The 19,272-nt window shown below is 43.7% G+C and overlaps 1 protein-coding gene across 8 annotated transcripts in view; it reads left to right on the plus strand.

Annotated features, from left to right (window-relative positions):
* The window catches only part of lipt2 (lipoyl(octanoyl) transferase 2), a 46,709-nt gene that overhangs the window by 7,340 nt on the left and 20,097 nt on the right, over positions 1–19,272 (plus strand). For 6 of the 8 annotated variants that reach the window (XR_010018777.1, XR_010018778.1, XR_010018780.1 and 3 more), the window contains exons 2-3: positions 7,278–7,661; positions 12,499–13,064. Coding sequence is in view for 4 of the 8 variants with exons in the window: in XM_063054752.1 (XP_062910822.1) it covers positions 12,602–13,064 (463 nt within the window). In the remaining 4 variants the exon portion in view is untranslated. The remainder of the gene's footprint in view (positions 1–7,277; positions 7,662–12,498; positions 13,065–19,272) is intronic. The other 2 variants (XM_063054753.1, XM_063054755.1) reach the window with 1 other exon arrangement.

Genomic DNA, 19,272 nt, shown 5'->3' on the forward strand with positions numbered 1-19,272 from the left:
AGTACACCTAATGGCCAGGCCTCCACTGATGCCTGAGGTAACAAATTCCACAAATTCACCACTCTATCACAAAAGATATTTCTTCACATCTCTGTTTTAAATGGACACCTCTCTATCATGAGGGTGTGCCCTGTTGTCCTAGACTCCCCCACCATGGGAAACATCCTTTCCACATCTACTCTTTCTAGGCCTTTCAACATTTGAAAGGTTTCAATGAGCTCCCCCCTCATCCTTCTAAATCCCAGCAAGTACAGAACCAAAGCCATCAAACGTTCCTCGTATGATAACCCCTTCATTCCTGGAATCATCCTTGTGAACCTCTTTTGAACCCTGTGCAATTCCAAAATGCCTTTAGTTAGATGAGGAGCCCAGAACTGTTCACAATACTCGAGGTGAAGGCTCACCAGTGCCTTATAAGGCCTCAGCATCACATCCCTGCTCTTGTATTCAAACCCTTGAAGTGAATGCAAATATTGCATTTGCTTTCCTCACCACCGACTGACTCTATCTGCATGTTAACCTTTTGGGTGTTCTGCACAAGGACTCCCAAGTCCCCTTGCATCTCAGATTTTGGATTTTCTCCCTGTTTAGAAAACAGTCTGCACATTTATTTCTACTACCAGGGTGCATGACCATGTATTTTCCAACATTGTATTTCATTTGCCACTTGCTTGTCCATTCTCCTAATCTGCCTAAGTCCTTCTGTATCCTACCTATTTCCTCAACACTACCTGCCCCTCCACCAATCTTCGTATCATCTGCAAATTGGAAACAAAGCCATCTATTCCATCATCTAAATCATTGACATCCAGCATAAAAGGAAACAGTTCCAAGACCAACCTCTGCGGAACACCACTAGTTACTGGCAGGCAACCAGAAAAGGATCCTTTTATTCCCACTCGCTGCCTCCTACCAATCAGCCAATGCCCTAACCATGCCAGTAACTTTCTGTAATACCATGGGCTTTTAACTTGGTAACCAGCCTCATGTGTGGCACCTTGTCAAAGTCCTTCTGAAAGTCCAAGTATACAAGGGGTGATTGATAAGTTCGTGGCCTAAGGTAGAAGGAGTCAATTTTAGAAAACCTAGCACATTTATTTTTCAACATAGTCCCCTCCTACATTTACAAACTTAGTCCAGCGGTCGTGGAGCATACGGATCTTGGACCTCCAGAAAGTGTCCACAGCAGGGGTGAATGATTAGTTTGTGGCCTAATGTAGAAGGAGATGAGTTATTAACTTGAAACTTTCTGCATAATCACTCAAAGAGTTGAACTGCATGTGCATGTAACAAGAGCTGTATAACTCATCTCGTTCTACCTTAGGCCACAAACTAATCAATCACCCATCTGTGGACACTTTCTGGAGGTCCAAGATCCATATGCTCCACAACCGCTGGACTAAGTGTGTAAATGTAGGAGGGGACTATGTTGAAAAATAAATGTGCTAGGTCTTCTAAGATTGACTCCTTCTACCTTAGGCCACGAACATATCAATCACCCCTCGTACAATACGCACTGCATCTGCTTTATCTATGTTACTTCTAATCTCCTCAAAGCATTCCAACAGATTCGTCAGACAAGATTTTCCCTTCAGGAAACCATGATGGCTTTGTTTTATCTTGTCCTGGGTCACTGAGTACTACATAACCTCATCCTTAACAATTGACTCCAACATCTTCCCAACCACTGAGATCAGGCTAACTGGTCTATAATTTCCTTTCTGCTGCCTTCCTCCTTTCTTAAAGAGTGGAGTGACATTTGCAGTTTTCCAGTCCTCTGGCACCATGCCCGTGTCTAATGATTTTTGCAAGATTATTACTAATGCCTACAGAATCTCTACTGCTACCACTTTCAGTACCCTAGGGTGCAGTTCATCTGGTCTGAGTGACTTTGGATGCCAATAGGTCTTTCAGCTTTTTGAGCACCTTCAACCCTTGTGATAGTAACTGCGTTCGCTTCTCTTCCCTCACACCCTTCAACATCTGGCACACTGCAAATGTCTTCCACAGTGAAGACTGATGCAAAATACTCATTTAGTTCATCTGCCATCTCCTTGTCCCCTGTTATTATTTCTCCTGCCTCCTTTTTTAAGTGTTCCTCTATCCACTCTCATCTCTCTTTTATTTTTTACGTACTTGAAAAAGCTTTTACAATCCACTTTAATATTGTTTGCTAGCTTGCTTTCATATTTCATCTTTTCTCTCCTATTGATTCTTTTACTTGATCTTCATAGGTTTTTAAAAGCTTCCCAATCCTTTGTCTTCCCACTCACTAATTTTTGCTTTGTTGAACACCCTCTCTTTTGTTCTTACATTAGTTTTGACTTCCCTTGTCAGCCACAGTTGTACTATTTTGCCATTTGAGTATTTTGTTTGTTTTTAGAATACATCTGTCCTAAACCTTCCTCATTTTTTCCAGGAACTCAAGCCATTGCTGTTATCCCTGCCACCATCTCCTTCCAATTTACTTTGGCCAACTCCTCTCTCATACCACTGTAATTTCTCTTACCCCCTGAAATACTGCTACATCAGTCTTTATTTTCTCCCTATCAAATTTCAAGTTGAACTCAGTAAGATTGTGATCACTGCCTCCTGAGGGTTCTTTTACCTTAAACTCTTTAATTAATTAATTAATCCAGTTCATTTCAAGACACCCAATCCAGTATAGCTGATCCCCAGTATGCTCAACGACAGACTGCTCTATAAAGCTATCTCGTAGGCATTCATCAAGTTTACTCTCTTGAGATCCATTACCAACCTGATTTTCTCAGTCAATCTGCATGTTGAAATCTCCCCTGACTATCATAACATTGCCCTTTTGACTTGCCTTTTCTATTTTCCATTGTAATCTGCAATCCACCTCCCAGCTATAGTTGGGTGCCTTGTATATAACTGCCATCAGGGTCCTTTTACCCTTGCAGTTTCTTTACTAAACCCACAAGGGTTCAACATCTTTCTACTGATTTAATGCCACTCTTTACCAGGAGAGCCACTCCACCCCCACTGCCTACCTTCCTATCCCTCTGATACATGTAACCTTGGATATTCAGCTCCCAACTACAGCCATCCTTCAGCCATGATTCAGTGATAATCACAACATCATACATGACAATCTGTAATAGTGCAACAAGATCATTCACTTTATTTCTTACACTCCATGCATTGAGATATAACACTTTGAGAACTGTATTTGCTACCCTTTTTGATTCTGTATCCCTAATGCACTGATACTCACCTGCTGGCTATAATTTTATCCTTTTGTCTGCCTGTTGTTCCTGACAGCCTGACTGCATGCTATCTTTGCTTGTTTACCATCCGTCCGAACCTGAGTCCCTTCACTCCAGTTCCCACTCCCCTGCCAAATTGATTTAAACCCATCCCAACAGGTCTAATAAACTTGCCCTTGAGGATATTCAAGGGCAACTAGGGATGGGCAATAAATGCTGGCTTAGCTGGTGACGTCCGCATCCCATAAGTGAATGAATAAAAATAAATAAATAATTACTGGTCTCCCCTGGGTTCAGGTGCAACCCGTCACTTTTGTATAGGTCATACCTCCTCCAAAAGAGATCTCAATGATCCAAGAATGTGAAGCCCTGCTTCTCAGCTATGCATTAATCTGCCTATCATTCAATTTCTCCCCTCAATGGCGCGTGGCTCAGGCAGCAATCCAGACTACCCTGGAGGACTTGCTTCTCAGCTTTCTGCATTACTCTAAATTTTCTCTTCAGGACTTCATTGCTTTTCCTTTTTATGTCATTTGCACTAATAATTACCAAGACATCTGGCTGCTCTCCTTACACCCCCAAAATGCTGTGGATGCAATCCGAGACGTCCCTGACTCTGGCACATGGGAGGCAGCATACCATTCGGGTGTCCTGTTCACGCCCACAGAATCTCCTGTCTGTTCCCCTGACTACTGAGTCCCCTATCACTACCGCTCCCTTCTGCATCACAGACCCATGCTCAGTGCCTGTAATATGGTTTCCGTGGCATTCCCCTGGGAGGTCATCCCCACAACAGTATCCAAAATGGAATACTTGTTTTTGAGGAGAACGGCCAGAGGGTTGTTCTGCACTAACTGAATCAGAATCAGGTTTATTATCACCGGCATGTGTTGAGAAATTTGTTATCTTAGCGGCAGCAGTTGGATGCAATACATAATATAGAAGAAAAATAATAATTAATAATTACAATATACATATATTGAATAGATTAAAAATCGTGCAAAAAGCTGAAAAAAAATTTAAAAAGTGAGGTATTGTTCAGGGGTTCAATGTGCATTTAGGAATCAGATGGCAGAAGGGGAAGAAGCTGTTCTTGAATTGCTGAGTGTGTGCTTTCAGGCTTCTGTACCTCTTTCCTGATGTTAACAGTGAGAAAAGGACATGCCCTGGGTGCTGGAGGTCCTTAATAATGGACGCTGCCTTTCTGAGACACCGCTTCCCCAAAGATGTCCTGGGTACTTTGTAGGCTAGTGCCCAAGATGGAGCTGACTAGATTTACAACCCTCTGCAGCTTCTTTCAGTCCTGTGCAGAGGCTCCCCCCCCATACCAGACAGTGATGCAGCCTGTCAGAATGCTCTCCTATTCACATTTCCATTTCTCCTGACAGTCACCCAGCTACTTGCCTCCTGCAATTTTGGGGTGACTACTTCCCTGTACCTCTAATCGATTATTACCTCACTCTCCCATATGAGCTGAAAGTCATCCAGCTGTTGCTGCAGATCCTAACACAGTCTTCAAAGAGCTGCAGCCAGATGCACTTCAAGCAAATGTAGTTTCCTGGGAGACTCTGGGTCTCCCAGGACTCCAACATCCAGCACAAAGAACACACAACAGCCATTTACTACACTTGGTAAATGTCGGGTTTCAACCTGAAACATAGAGAATTCCTTTCCTCCCACAGATGCTGCTCTGCTCAAACTGATGAGTTCCTCCATTAGATTGTAATTTTGAAGCGGATATGTGAGGCAGTGCTTTTTTGGACAGACACTGTTGTGTGTCTGGACTGGGCTGCCAGGGATGGTGGTGGAGACAGGTGCAAATGCAGGGAATGGAGAAATATGGATTATGTGCATATAAAAGATTTAATCACAGACATTAAAGTACAAAGTAAATTTATTATCAAAGTGCGTATACGTCACAATACACTACCCTGAGATTCATTTTCATTCTGGCATTCGCATTAGATGCAAAGAAACACAATAGAATCAGTGAAAGCTACACACAAAGACAGGCAAGCAACCAGTGTAAAAATGACAACAAATTATGCAAATTAAAAGAGAGAAACAAAATAATAAATAACTAACATTGAGAATATGAGTTGTAGAGCCCGTAAAAGTGAGTCTGCAGGTTGTGGAATCAGTTCAGTGTTTGGATGAGTGAAGTTATCCATTCTGGTGGTTGGGAGGTAATAACTGTTCCCGAACCTGGTGGTGAGGGTCCTGAGGCTCCTGTACCTCCTTCCCAAAGGCAACAGTGAGAAGAGAGCATGGCCTGGATGATGGGGGTCCTTTATAATGGATGCTGCTTGCCTGTGGCAGTACTCCTTGTCAATGTGCTCGCTGGTGGAGAGGGTGTTACCTGCGGTGGATGGGGCTGTGATTGTGGGCTGAAGGGCCCATCCTGTGCTGTACTGTTCTATGAATCTACAGCTCAATACATTAACTTTTAGATGCATGTTGCCACTTTCCAATGGGATTACTTTACCTGGAGTCGAGGTAGATGTTCAAAGGCATGGACAGTGTGGATGTGGCAAAGTTGTTTCCCATGATGGGGGAGTCTAGTACGAGAGGGCATGACATAAGGATTGAAGGGCGCACATTCAGAACAGAGATGTGAAGAAATTTTTCTAGCCAGAGGGTGGTGAATCTTGGGAATTTGGGCAGTGGAGGCCAAGTCGTTGGGTGTATTTAAGGCAGAGATTGATAGGTATCTGAGTAGCCAAGGTTATGGTGAGAAGGCGGGGGAGTGGGACTAAATGGGAGAATGGATCAGGTCATGATAAAATGGCAGAGCAGACTCGATGGGCCGAATGGCTGACTTCTGCTCCTTTGTCTTATGGTCTTATGGTCTAGATTAATGTCGACATGGTGTAAAGGGAACTGATCTTGATATAAATTTTATCATGAGATAACATATTTGGAATCACAATCAAGTTTAATATCTGGCGTAAATCATGAAATTTGTTTTGAGGCGGCAGTACATTGCAATACATAATAAAAAAACTATAAATTACCATAAGAAATATATATAAAATTAAATTTAATTAGTACAAAAAAGCAAGAAAAGGTGAGGCAGTGTTCATGGGTCCAATGAGTAATCTGCTGGCAGAGGGGAAAAAGCTGTTCCTGAAATGTTGAGTGTGTGTCTTCAGGCTCCTGTACCTCCTCCTTGATGGTAGCAATGAGAAGAGGGCATGTCCTGGGCAATAGGTATCCTTAATGATGGATGCTACTTTTATGAGGCATCGACTTCTTGGGTAGGATTGATGCTGTTTGTGAGAGAATTGGGTAGAACTTTGCTGTGCCTGCTTTTCACAATTCAGTACAACGTTACAGCACTTCATACAAAATGAGAGGAGAATTTCATGATGCGAAACACCCCAAAAGCTCATCTGCAGAACCTCTTGTGTTTCTAATGCTCTTAATTGCAGAGTTTTACGTAAGAAATAGAACACAATCTCCCACAATGTCATTAGCACAACTAGATGACATGAGTCTCACTGTTTCATGTATAAATATGGACCAGAGGAAACAGTGGATGATTCTCTAACTCTTTAAAATGGGAATATAGACACCCTCCTCAATCTAGCATTTCAACACATAGACAATAGATAAAGACCATAATACAAAGGAGCAGAATTAGGCCTTTCGGACAATTGAGTCTGCTCTACCATTCCATCATGGCTGATTTATTTTCCCTCTCGACCCCATTCTCCTGCCTCCTCCCCTTAACCTCTGAGGGAGGAGCTCAGCAGGTGGGCTCAGTTTCTGTGGAAAGGAATAGAATCAACAGTTTCGGCCAAGTCCTGATAAATGATCTTGGCCTGACACATCGACTGTTTATTCATTTCCATAGATGCTGTCTGACCTGCTGAGTTCCTCCAGCATTTTGTATGTGTTACACCTGTACACTTGCTCATTAGTGCAAATTTCTAATCAGCCAATCTCTTGTGTTTAAGGTGTACCTAATAAAGTGGCCACTCAGTGTAGCTGCAGTTCTGAAAGCAATTGAGCAAATCTCAAATAAAGTTTCCATCTCTTCTTCCCCAGACTCTTGGAATGACTGAATTCCTTTACTTTGTGAACTGCCTCGGTGTGATGGTCTTCCTACTCACTGTTCTCTATCACTGGGTCGACATTACATACACGAGAACCACAGCCCTTACTGAAACTTTCTATGACGCCAGGCCAACAAGAAGTTTTCACAGCCACTGCCGAAGGAGGGTGTATACACGAGTTTCTGAATCGGAATGTGAACAAGTGTCCTGATTGGTGATTTTTGAGCCTTGCTTGAGATATCTGAAGTTACAGCAGAAAAAAACAGTAATCTGCACGAACAACGCAGCGATAGTTTACAGTGAGGACTGATGACAGCCCTCACTGATAAACAGGTGAAGTGTTGGGGAGCTGTTCTGTAATACCACAGTCCAGAAAGTGAGTATGTTGTTCAAGGTTGTTGGTTTATTAGTAGTGTGGTCACTTGAGTTGGAATCAGAAGGTTTAATGTCATTGATGCATGTCATGAAATTTCTTGTTTTACGGCAGCAGTACATTGCAATGAATAATTTTTTAAAAACTATAAGTTACAATAAGTATATATAAAAATAAGTCGGAGGTGCAAAAAGAGAAAAAAGGTACTACGGTAGTGTTCATGGGTTCACTGTCCATGCAGAAATCTGATGGCAGAGGGGAAGAAGATGTTCCTGAAACATTGATTATGTGTCTTTAGGCTCCTGTACCTCCTCCATGGTAGTAATGAGAAGATTCCTTGTTCCTTGTTTACCCTCCAGGGAGTTCAACAGAATGTACAGTAGCGAGAAAAAAATAGTGAGGTAGTGTTCATGGGTTCATTGTCCATTCAGAAATGCACAATGAAAGGTGGAGGGGAAGAAGCTGTTCCTGAAACATTGGGTATCTTCAGGCTTCTGTACCTCCACCTTGATGGTAGCAATGAGAAGAGGGCATGTCCTAGATGGTGAGGATCCTTGATGATGGATGCCTCCTTTTTGAGCCATTGCCTTTTGAAGGTATCCTTGATGCTGGGGAGGCTAGTGCCCATGATGGAGCTGGTTAAATATGATGTTCTTCCAAGGCAAGGGTTCCTAACCTTTTTTATACCGTGAACCAAGGTGTCCATGGACCTCAGGTTGGGAGCCCCTGTTAAGGGGTTCTCTGCTGGTGGGTCCTCGGGTAGCTGTAGAGGCCAATCTGGGATTCACATATTCTGGTGCATTGTGGTTTATTATCGTCTCATGGTGCCATCTTTCGAGGTAGTAAAAAGCAAACAGAGTGCAGAGCACAGAGTAACACACAAAATGCTACAGGAACTCAGCAGGTCATACAGCAACTATAGATATGAATCAACAGTCAACGTTTCAGGCCGAGACCCTTCATCAGGACTAGAAAGGAAGAGAGAAGATGCCAGAATGAAAAGGTTGGATGGAGGTGGAGGTGGACGAGGACAATCTAGAATGTGATAGGTGAAGCCAGGTAGCAGGGAAGAGGGCATGAAAGAAGAAGCTGGGAGGTCATGTGTGGAAAAGGCAAAAGGGAGGAGAAAAAAGCAATCTGATAGGAGAGGAGAACACAGTGTAACAGTTTCAGAGAAAATGTGGTGCAGGTAGACAAATAAAGTGGAAGGGTAGACTGGGAGATCAAGTATTCAAAATTAGCATATGAGAGGCTCATTCAAGTGTCTGATAAGAGTGGGCTAGAAGCTGTCCTGGAATACTTCAGTAGCAAGGGAGTTCTGTAGTGTCAAAGGAGCCATTTTAAAAAGGCTGCTTCATTGAGCAATGAGGAAAGGTTAATTAGCAATCTTGTCGTGAGAGGCCCCTTGGGTAAGAGTGATCATAATATGGTGGAATTCTTCATTAAGATGGGGAGTGACATAGCTAATTCAGAAACAAAGGTTCTGAACTTAAAGAAGGGTAACTTTGAAGGTATGAGACGTGAATTAGCTAAGATATACTGGCAAATGACACTTAAAGGATTGATAGTGGATATGCAATGGCAAGCATTTAAAAATCGCATGGATGAACTACAACAATTGTTCATCCCAGTTTGGCAAAAGAATAAATCAAGGAAGGTAGTGCACCCGTGGCTGACAAGGGAAATTAGGGATAGTATCAATTCCAAAGAAGAAGCATACAAATTAGCCAGAAAAAGTGGCTCATCTGAGGACTGGGAGAAATTCAGAGTTCAGCAGAGGAGGACAAAGGGCTTAATTAGGAAGGGGAAAAAAGATTATGAGAGAAAGCTGGCAGGGAACATAAAAACTGACTGTAAGAGCTTTTATAGATATGTGAAAAGAAAGATTGGTTAAGACAAATGTAGGTCCCCTACAGACAGAAGCAGGTGAATTGATTATGGGGAGCAAGGACATGGCAGATCAATTGAATAACTACTTTGGTTCTGTCTTCACTAAGGAGGACATAAATAATCTTCTGGAAATAGTAGGGGACAGAGGGTCTGGTGAGATGGAGGAACTGAGGGAAATACATGTTAGTAGGGAAGTGGTGTTAGGTAAATTGAAGGGATTAAAGGCAGATAAACCCCCAGGGCCAGATGGTCTGCATCCCAGAGTGCTTAAGGAAGTAGCCTGAGAAATAGTGGATGCATTAGTGATAATTTTTCCAAACTCTTCAGATTCTGGACTAGTTCCTGAGGATTGGAGGGTGGCTAATGTAACCCCACTTTTTAAAAAAGGAGGGAGAGAGAAACCGGGGAATTATAGACCGGTTAGCCTAACATCGGTGGTGGGGAAACTGCTGGAGTCAGTTATCAAGGATGTGATAACAGCACATTTGGAAAGCGGTGAAATCATCGGACAAAGTCAGCATGGATTTGTGAAAGGAAAATCATGTCTGACGAAGTTCATAGAATTTTTTGAAGATGTAACTAGTAGAGTGGATAGGGGAGAACCAGTGGATGTGGTATATTTGGATTTTCAAAAGGCTTTTGACAAGGTCCCACACAGGAGATTAGTGTGCAAACTTAAAGCACACGGTATTGGGGGTAAGGTATTGATGTGGATAGAGAATTGGTTGGCAGACAGGAAGCAAAGAGTGGGAATAAACGGGACCTTTTCAGAATGGCAGGCGGTGACTAGTGGGGTACCGCAAGGCTCAGTGCTGGGACCCCAGTTGTTTACAATATAAGTGACTTGGATGAGGGAATTAAATGCAGCATCTCCAAGTTTGCGGATGACACGAAGCTAGGCGGCAGTGTTAGCTGTGAGGAGGATGCTAAAAGGATGCAGGGTGACTTGGATAGGTTAGGAGGTTAGGGCAAATTCATGGCAGATGCAATTTAATGTGGATAAATGTGAGGTTATCCACTTTGGTGGCGAAAACAGATTATTATCTGAATGGTGGCCGATTAGGAAAAGGGGAGGTGCAACGAGACCTGGGTGTCATTGTACACCAGTCATTGAAAGTGGGCATGCAGGTACAGGAGGCGGTGAAAAAGGCGAACGGTATGCTGGCATTTATAGCAAGAGGATTCGAGTACAGGAGCAGGGAGGTACTACTGCAGTTGTACAAGGCCTTGGTGAGACCACACCTGGAGTATTGTGTGCAGTTTTGGGCCCCTAATCTGAGGAAAGACATCCTTGCCATAGAGAGAGTACAAAGAAGGTTCACCAGATTGATTCCTGGGATGGCAGGACTTTCATATGATGAAAGACTGGATGAACTAGGCTTATACTCATTGGAATTTAGGAGATTGAGGGGGATCTTATTGAAACGTATAAAATTCTAAAGGGATTGGACAGGCTAGATGCAGGAAGATTGTTCCCGATGTTGGGGGAAGTCCAGAACGAGGGGTCACAGTTTGAGGATAAAGGGGAAGCCTTTTAGGACTGTGATGAGGAAAAACTTCACAGAGAGAGTGGTGAATCTGTGGAATTCTCTGCCACAGGAAACAGTTGAGGCCAGTTCATTGGCTATATTTAAGAGGGAGTTAGATATGGCCCTTGTGGCTAAAGGGGTCGGGGGTATGGAGAGAAGGCAGGTGCAGGGTTCTGAGTTGGATGATCAGCCATGATCATACTGAATGGCGGTGCAGGCTGGAAGGGCCAAATGGCCTACTCCCGCACCTATTTTCTATGTTTCTATGTTTCTATTACCTGTCTTAGTGGCAAACATTCCTCTCTCAGTGGAAAACAATGCAATGACTTGTAATGGTTCTGAGGTGGGGAGATTTGATAAGGTATACAAAATTATGAGGGCTATAGATATAGTAAGTGCAAGCAGACTTTTTCCACTGAGGTTGGGTGAGACTAGTACTAGAGGTCATAGGTTAAGGGTGAAAGGTGAACTACTTAAGGGGAACCTGAGGGGAAATTTCTTCATTCAGAGGGTCGTGTGAAGGTGGAACAAACTGGCAGCAAAGGTGGTGAATGCGTGTTTGATTGCAACATGTAAGAGAAGTTTTAATAGATATATGGATGAGAGGTATGGAGGGCTATGGTCCAGGTTGCAGGTCAATGAGCCTAGACAAAATTACAGTTTGGTATGAACTAGATGGCCCAAAGGGTGAGTTTCTGTGCTGTATTTTGGGCCCATATCTCAGAAAGAATGTGTTGTCATTGGAGAGAGTCTGCAGGAGGTTCACAAAGATGGTTCCAGGAATGATGGGGTTAGCATATGAGGAGCGTTTGGCAGCTTTGGGCCTGTACTCACTGGAATTTAGAAGAATGTTGGGGGGATCTCATTGAAACCTACCGAATGTTGAAAGGACTGGATAGGGTGGATGTGGAGAGGATATTTCCTGTGGTGGGGTATCCAGAACTAGAGGGCACAGCCTCAACATTGAGGGGCGACCCTTTAGAACAGAGGTAGGGAGGATTTTTTTAGCCAGAGAGTAGTAAATCTGGGAATGCTCTGCCACAGACTGCGGCGGAGGCCAAGTTCGTGTGTATATTTAAGGTGGAAGTTGATTGTTTCCTGATCGGTCAGAGCATCAAAGGATCTGGTGAGAAGGCAGGTGTATGAAGTTGAATGGGATCCAGGATCAGCCATGATGGAATGGTCTAATCCTGTTTCTATGTCGTATGATCTGAAATATTCCTCAACTGTTAACCCTTTCATTCCTGGAATCATTCTTGTGAATCTCCTCTGGACCCACTCTTTATGTGTTGTGTGTTACCTGTACTGTATTGTGCAATTTGGTGCAGAGGTATATTGTTTCATTTGGCAGTATACATGTGAATGTTTGAATGAGAATAAACTGATCTTGAACTTGATCCATCTCTTATTTCTCATTACAGCAGTAGCATCAGAGTGCCAAGTTGGATGTTAAGAACTTTGGATTATCCGAGCATCATAGAACGCCTTTCTCATCCTTGAAAGCTGAAAACTGAATTTGATGCCATGACCTTCTCAAAGCCAGTGATTGAAGTGGTGAACCTTGGGCGGATCTCTTATGGTAATGCATTACAAGCTCAGCAGAAGTTCGTCCGGCGCCATGTTGACGCCCTGACCCGTCTGCCCACCGATGAGCCTCCGCTGAATGCGCTGCTCCTGTGCGAGCATCCTCCAGTGTATACTATCGGCATACGGACAGCACCATACCCGATCGGGGAGGAAGAAAGGTTGAAAGAACTGGGTGCAGAATTCTACCGGGCAAACCGAGGAGGGCTAATCACCTTCCATGGCCCCGGGCAGCTGGTGTGCTATCCCATCCTGAACCTGGCCCACTTCAAGAAGAGCGTGCGGTGGTATGTGGGTGAACTGGAGAGAACCACTGTCCAACTCTGCTACAAGTTTGGTATAAAAGCGGAGACCTCATCTGAGACTGGAGTGTGGGTCGGAAACAACAAGATCTGTGCCATTGGTAAGTGTTTGCAGCTGGAGCGATGGTGCCAGGCTGTGCTAGAGGTGCTGATAGAGGCAGATACATTTAAGAGACTCTTCGATAGACACATGAATGATAGTCAAATAGATGGCTATGTAGGAGAGAAAGGTTGGATTGTTCTTCGAGTAGAACATAAGAAATAGGAGCAGAATTAGGCTGTTCTGGCCATTGAATCTGCTCCACCATTCCAGCATGGTTGATTTATTATCCCTCTCATCTCCATTCTCCTGCCTTCTCCCCATAACCTTTGAAGCCCTTACTAACCAAGAACCTTTCAACCTCCACTTCAAATATACCCAATGACTTGCCTCCATAGCTATCTGTGGTAATGAATTCTATAAAAATTATCACCCTCTGGCTAAAAGAATTCATTCTCATCTCTGTTTGAAAGGGTCATCCTTCCTTTCTGAGGCTGTGCCCTCTGGTCCTAAACTCCCCCACCATAGGAAACATACTCTCCATGCCCACCCTATCTAGGCATTTCAGAGTTGTTTATAAAGTCAGCACAACATTGTGGGTTCTGTGTTGCACTTTAGGAAGCAGTTTGGTTGCTTCTGTCTGTTGGGAGTTTGTATGTTCTTCCTGTGACCAATGGGTTTACTTCTGGTTCTCCAGTTTCCTCCCACATTCCATAGAGGTACAAAGATTCAAAGTACATTTATCATCAAAGTACTTAGGCACTATACAACCCTGATTTTCATCTTCCTGCGCACAACCATCAAACAAAGCAACACCAGGGAACCTGTTCAAAGAAAACATTGAACAGCCAATGTGCAAAAGAAAAGAACAAATCAAGAAAACAGCAAACAAACGAGCAATTAATACGCAGAGTCCTTGAAACAGTCTGGCAATGTTCAGTTCAATTTAGCACAATTAGAGTTAGTGAGTTGTGGGCTTGCTATGTTGGCGCTGGAATCACGGAGATACATGTGGCTGCCCAGTACAATCCTCACTAATTTGATTTAACATAATGATGTATTTCACTGTATGTTTCAATATACAAATAAAGCTAATTTTTAAAAAGATAATGTGCAGGCGAGGATAGTTTAGTACAGGATGCAATCAACCCAGGTGCGAAAGGCCTTTCTTTGAAGACCGCTGCTTTCCTTTGCACAACAGGGAACCCAAGCTAATTGGCTTATGAAGACTAGATAAGGATGCAAAACACAATCTAAATATTGAACAATTACTTTACCAACTCTAAAGTATCATAGTCTTTTAGTTGTAGTTTCTGTTGGTTAATAATACCTGTATTACCATTGCTAGTTAGTTTGGAACATTCACAAGGTTTGCAGTTGGTCAATACCTGTATCCAATTAGTCAATTTCAACATAAAAATGATCATTACTGTTAGAGCTCCTGAAGGGTTTGTAAATTCTCTTTGTGCACAGTGTGCTTGAGGAACGAGTGCAAGTTTTTAAGAGTTCAATTAGTTGGAGACAGCAAAGGTGCCTCACAAGAGGCATGGTGAGATGGACAGTACGTGGTTAGGACTTGGATAATTGTTTGGCCACTCAAGAATAAAGGAACTGCAAAGTGAAGTAAACCCCAGAGTCCTTCTCATCTTGCCCCATCGCAGTGCACCGATAATGGCAAGGCAATTATAATCATCAATCTTCTATCAATGAGTCTACAACAGATCCTTGTGTAAAATGAGCAACTGAAGAACAAGTAAAAAGTAATTTATTTTAGCAAATTGTTTTATTGTCACATGTTGGCAGTGTTACGTACCCCGTAACTGGGTTGCCAAACCAGCAGAAATGGACCACTCAGTTGGAGTCTGGATTACTGGAACTAAGAAAGTTTTATTAAAGAAATAAGCAACACAGTACTCTAATAGTAAGGATATAAATGCAACAGGTTAGCAATGAATAAACACACATGTACACAGAACTAGGATAATAGGGTCAATCAAGCTCTATCGCAGTCTAGGGGTAAAATGATCAGTCACAAGTGACAGAGTTCAGTTTAGTTCAGTTCGCAGTAATCGCCGTCGTGCCGTTGGAGAGAGAGAACGAATGAATATGCAAATCGGATTCCAAACAGACCTTCGATATTCCTTGCAGTTAGCTTTCGGGTGAGCCCTTTGTAATGTCTTCTGAGGTCACCGACTGTGACCCCTCTGTTCCAGGCACAATCGTTCTTCAGCGGTGAACCCGGCACCCAGGCGAGGGCGGACACACACCAGGTTCCCACCGACCGTATCTTTCCACCCTGTGCGTCTATGGCTGGTCCCGCGACCAGACCTCCAAAACTCCTACCGACTTTTGGGGGCGCACCGCTTCCAGGGTCTCGTTACTTCGTGGTGTCGTGTGTGTTGTCTTAGCGAACCTGCCCCTTTTTATCCCCCTGCTGGGGTATCGCCTGTCCATCACACTGCAAACAGTTCAGGGTTCCAAAGGAGCCGGTCTTAACAATACTCAGACTGGTGTCTCCTTCCGTTAAACTCTCTCGTCTCTTCATTAACATTTCCAAATGCTGCTCCATTGTCTTATTTATCTCCCTCTCCTGAAGACAGGTGGCAGATCAACCGTTGATCCCCACTGGTGCTAGCACAGGACAGTTAACATCTTAGTCTATGTGTACTTTTGTAACCCTCTTTCGTCACAGCAGAATTTCAGATGGTGGTGAAGAGGCACCCAGGAGCCAGATAGATCAGCTGGTTGAGTGGTGTCGCAACAACAACCTTGCACTCAATGTCAGCAAGACCAAAGAATGAATAGTGGATTTCAGGAAGGGAAAGTCAAGGGAACACACAGGAGTCCTCATCGAGGGATTAACAGTGGAAAGAGTGAGCAGTTAAAAGTTCCTGAATGCCAACATCTCTGAAGATATATACCTCGGCCCAAGATTTTCGTGCAATTACAAAGAAAGGCACAACGTTTCTATAATTCAGCGGTCCCCAACCACCGGGCCACGCGGAAACGATATGATTTGGCGATAGGAGTCAGCTGCACCTTTCCTCATTCCCTGTCACGCCCACTGTTGAGCTTGAACGCACGCGAGGTCGTTACCCACGCATCATCCATGTCAGCGCGGGAAGAAGATCAACTCCTCGAGCTTGCAAATGACAGCGGGCTGAGAAGTATGTTTGACATAACATCTCTGCCGGCATTCTGGATCAAAGTCAAATATCCTGAGATAGCCACGAAAGCACTGAAAACGTTGCTCCCATTTCCAACATATCTCTGAAATGAATGCAACGAAAACTAAATTGCAGAATAGACTGGACATAAGGAACCCCTTCGAGTATCGCTGCCTCCCATCACCCCTCGATGGCACCATCTTGTTGCAGGGAAACAAGCCCAGGGCTCCCACTGATTCAGCGATATTGGTGTGTTGCAATGATTTATATGTTCATACAAGGAAAATATGCGCTGTGTGTTTAATATCCAAACGTTACTTAAAATGTTATGATGCTATTGACTTATAAGTGACTTATATAACCATGTAACAATTACAGCACGGAAACAGGCCATCTCTGCCCTTCTAGTCCGTGCCAAACGCTACTCTCACCTAGTCCCACCGACCTGCACTCAGCCCATAACCCTCCATTCCTTTCCTGTCCATATACCTATCCAATTTTTCTTTAAATGATAATCTCGAACCTGCCTCTACCACTTCTACTGGAAGTTCGTTCAACACTTACTTCAAGCTCCCCTGTCCTCCCCTGATAGTTGACTTATCACTATATTCATGCGTGGAAAATATGCGCTGTGTGTTTAATATTAAATTCGTTCGATAAATCCTTTTAGAAACGAAATTGGGTGTATTAGCCACTTATCACCTATATTCCGGTCATGATTAACATCCCTCCCCCCGAACAGAATCGCCAAAAACGATTTGTAGAAAAAAATCGGCACGCATGTGCAGGTGACCAAAGACTCGCAAATTTCAACAGATTTGCGGTGAAGAGCATTCTAAATGGTTGCATCACCATCTGGTATGAAGGGGCCACTGCACAGAATTGGAAAAAGCTGTGGAGGGTCACAGACTCAGCCAGCAGGCATGTCACCACCCATCTCGACAGCTTCCAGTGCACCTGAATCCAGACATTTTTATGGACGCAAGATCAGTCTTATGGGCAGTGAATCTGTGAAAAGCATCTGGCCCAGATGATGTTCCTGGCTGTATTCTTAGATGGCAGGAATATCTGCAGACATGTTTAGCCTTTCCCTGCTTCAACCTGTGGTTACCACCAGATAAGAAGACTGCTATCTAGAAACTAAAACCTAAAATCCTGGAAACTTAATACCAAAGACAAACAAGTTATTAGTGCTTTAATGACAACTGCCCAGTGGCTCTGACATCTACCATCATGAAGTTACTGTGGAGAACATTCTGACTGGTTACATCACCATCTGATACAGAGGGGCCACTGCACAGGATCAGTAAAGGCTGCGGAGGGTTGTAACCACAGCCAGCGCCATCACAGATATTAGTCTCCCCAGGACTGAGGACACCTTCAAAAGGTGATGCCTCCAACAAGCATCATCCATCATTAAGGACCCCCATCACCCAGGACATGCCCTCTTCTCATTGGTACCATCAAGGAGCAGGTACAGGAGCCTGAAGACACACACTCAACGATTCACGAACAGCTTCTTCCCCTCCGCCATCTGAACCCGTGAACACTACCTCATTACCTTTTCTTCTTCTCTCTTTTTTCTACTAATTTAATTTATGTGTTTTATTGTAATTTATAGTTGTTATGTATTGCAAAGTACTGCTGCTGCAAAACAACAAGTGTCATGACATACGCTGGTGATTATTCCGAATCCGTTTTCTGTCTGAAAAGAGGATGTTGTCCAAGTTGCATGCCATCTTGGACAATGTCTCCCATCCACTACATAATGTACTGGGTGGGCACAGGAGTACATTCAGCCAGAGACTCATTCCACTGAGATGCAACTCAGAGCGTCATAGGAAATCATTCCTGCCTGTGGCCATCAAACTTTACAACTCCTCCCTTGGAGGGTCAGACACCCTGTGCCAATAGGCTGGTCCTGGACTTATTTCCTGGCATAATTCACATATTACTATTTAACTATTTATGGTTTTATTACTATTTATTATTTATGGTGCAACTGTAACGAAAACCAATTTCCCACGGGATCAATAAAGTATGAGTATGACTATGTTAAGGTACTTTGTTTTGTGTGTCATCTGTGCAGATCATTTGATCACATCAGTGCATCAAGGTGGTACGAGGACATAGCAATAATAGAATTCAGATTGTAGTGACAGAGAAAGTGCAGGATAGTGAAACAATGGATGAAAGAATAATTTTACTTGTCACGTACATTGAAACATACAGTGAAGTGCATTGTTTTACATTAAATCAAATCAGTGTGGGCATGTGGCCAAGTGGTTAAGGCATTGGACTAGTTACCTGAAGGTCGTGAGTTCAAGCCCCAGCTGAGGCAACGTGTTGTGTCCTTGAGCAAAGCATTTAATCACCCATTGCTCTGCAACGACACTGGTGCCAAGCTGTATGGGTCCTAATGCCCTTCCCTTGGACAACATTGGTGTCGTGGAGAGGGGAAACTTGCAGCATGGGCAACTGCTGGTCTTCCATACAACCTTGCCCAGGCCTGCGCCCTGGAGAGTGAAGACTTTCCAGGCGCAGATCCATGGTCTTGCAAGACTAATGGATGCCTTTTTAATTTTTAAATCAAATCAGCAAAGGTTGTGCTGGGGGCAGCCTGCAAGTGCCACCATGTTTCCAGCAGAAACATCTCATGCCCACGACTCACTCAGCATAACCCATTCATCTTTGGGATGTGGGAGGAAATCGGAGCACCCAGAGGAAACCCACGCAGTCACTTGGAGAAGGTACAAACTCTTTATAGACAGCAGTGTGAATTGAACCCCAATCTTACAGCGGACACTGTAATAGCGTTACGCTAACTGCTATGCTACCGTGCCACTGTAAAAAAGACAAGCAAGCCATATTCCTTCGTTACTGCTCTATCAACCTGTGTTGCCAGTTTCGGGGTGCTTGTCTCTACTAATCACTTTCCAGCATCTGTCGCTGCTTCACTCTCCATACCTAGCTCCATCTGCTCTTTTTTTTCCTCCCTCTTTATCTGATCTCCACGTATACTCACCTACTGCCATGTCCAATTCCATCCTCTCACCCCTTCTCTTCTCCTCACCTGCCCATCACATCCCTCTGGTTCCCCTC

The sequence above is a fragment of the Mobula hypostoma genome, chromosome 7 (assembly GCF_963921235.1).
Source record: "Mobula hypostoma chromosome 7, sMobHyp1.1, whole genome shotgun sequence".
In the NCBI taxonomy this organism is placed as follows: Eukaryota; Metazoa; Chordata; class Chondrichthyes; order Myliobatiformes; family Myliobatidae; genus Mobula; species Mobula hypostoma.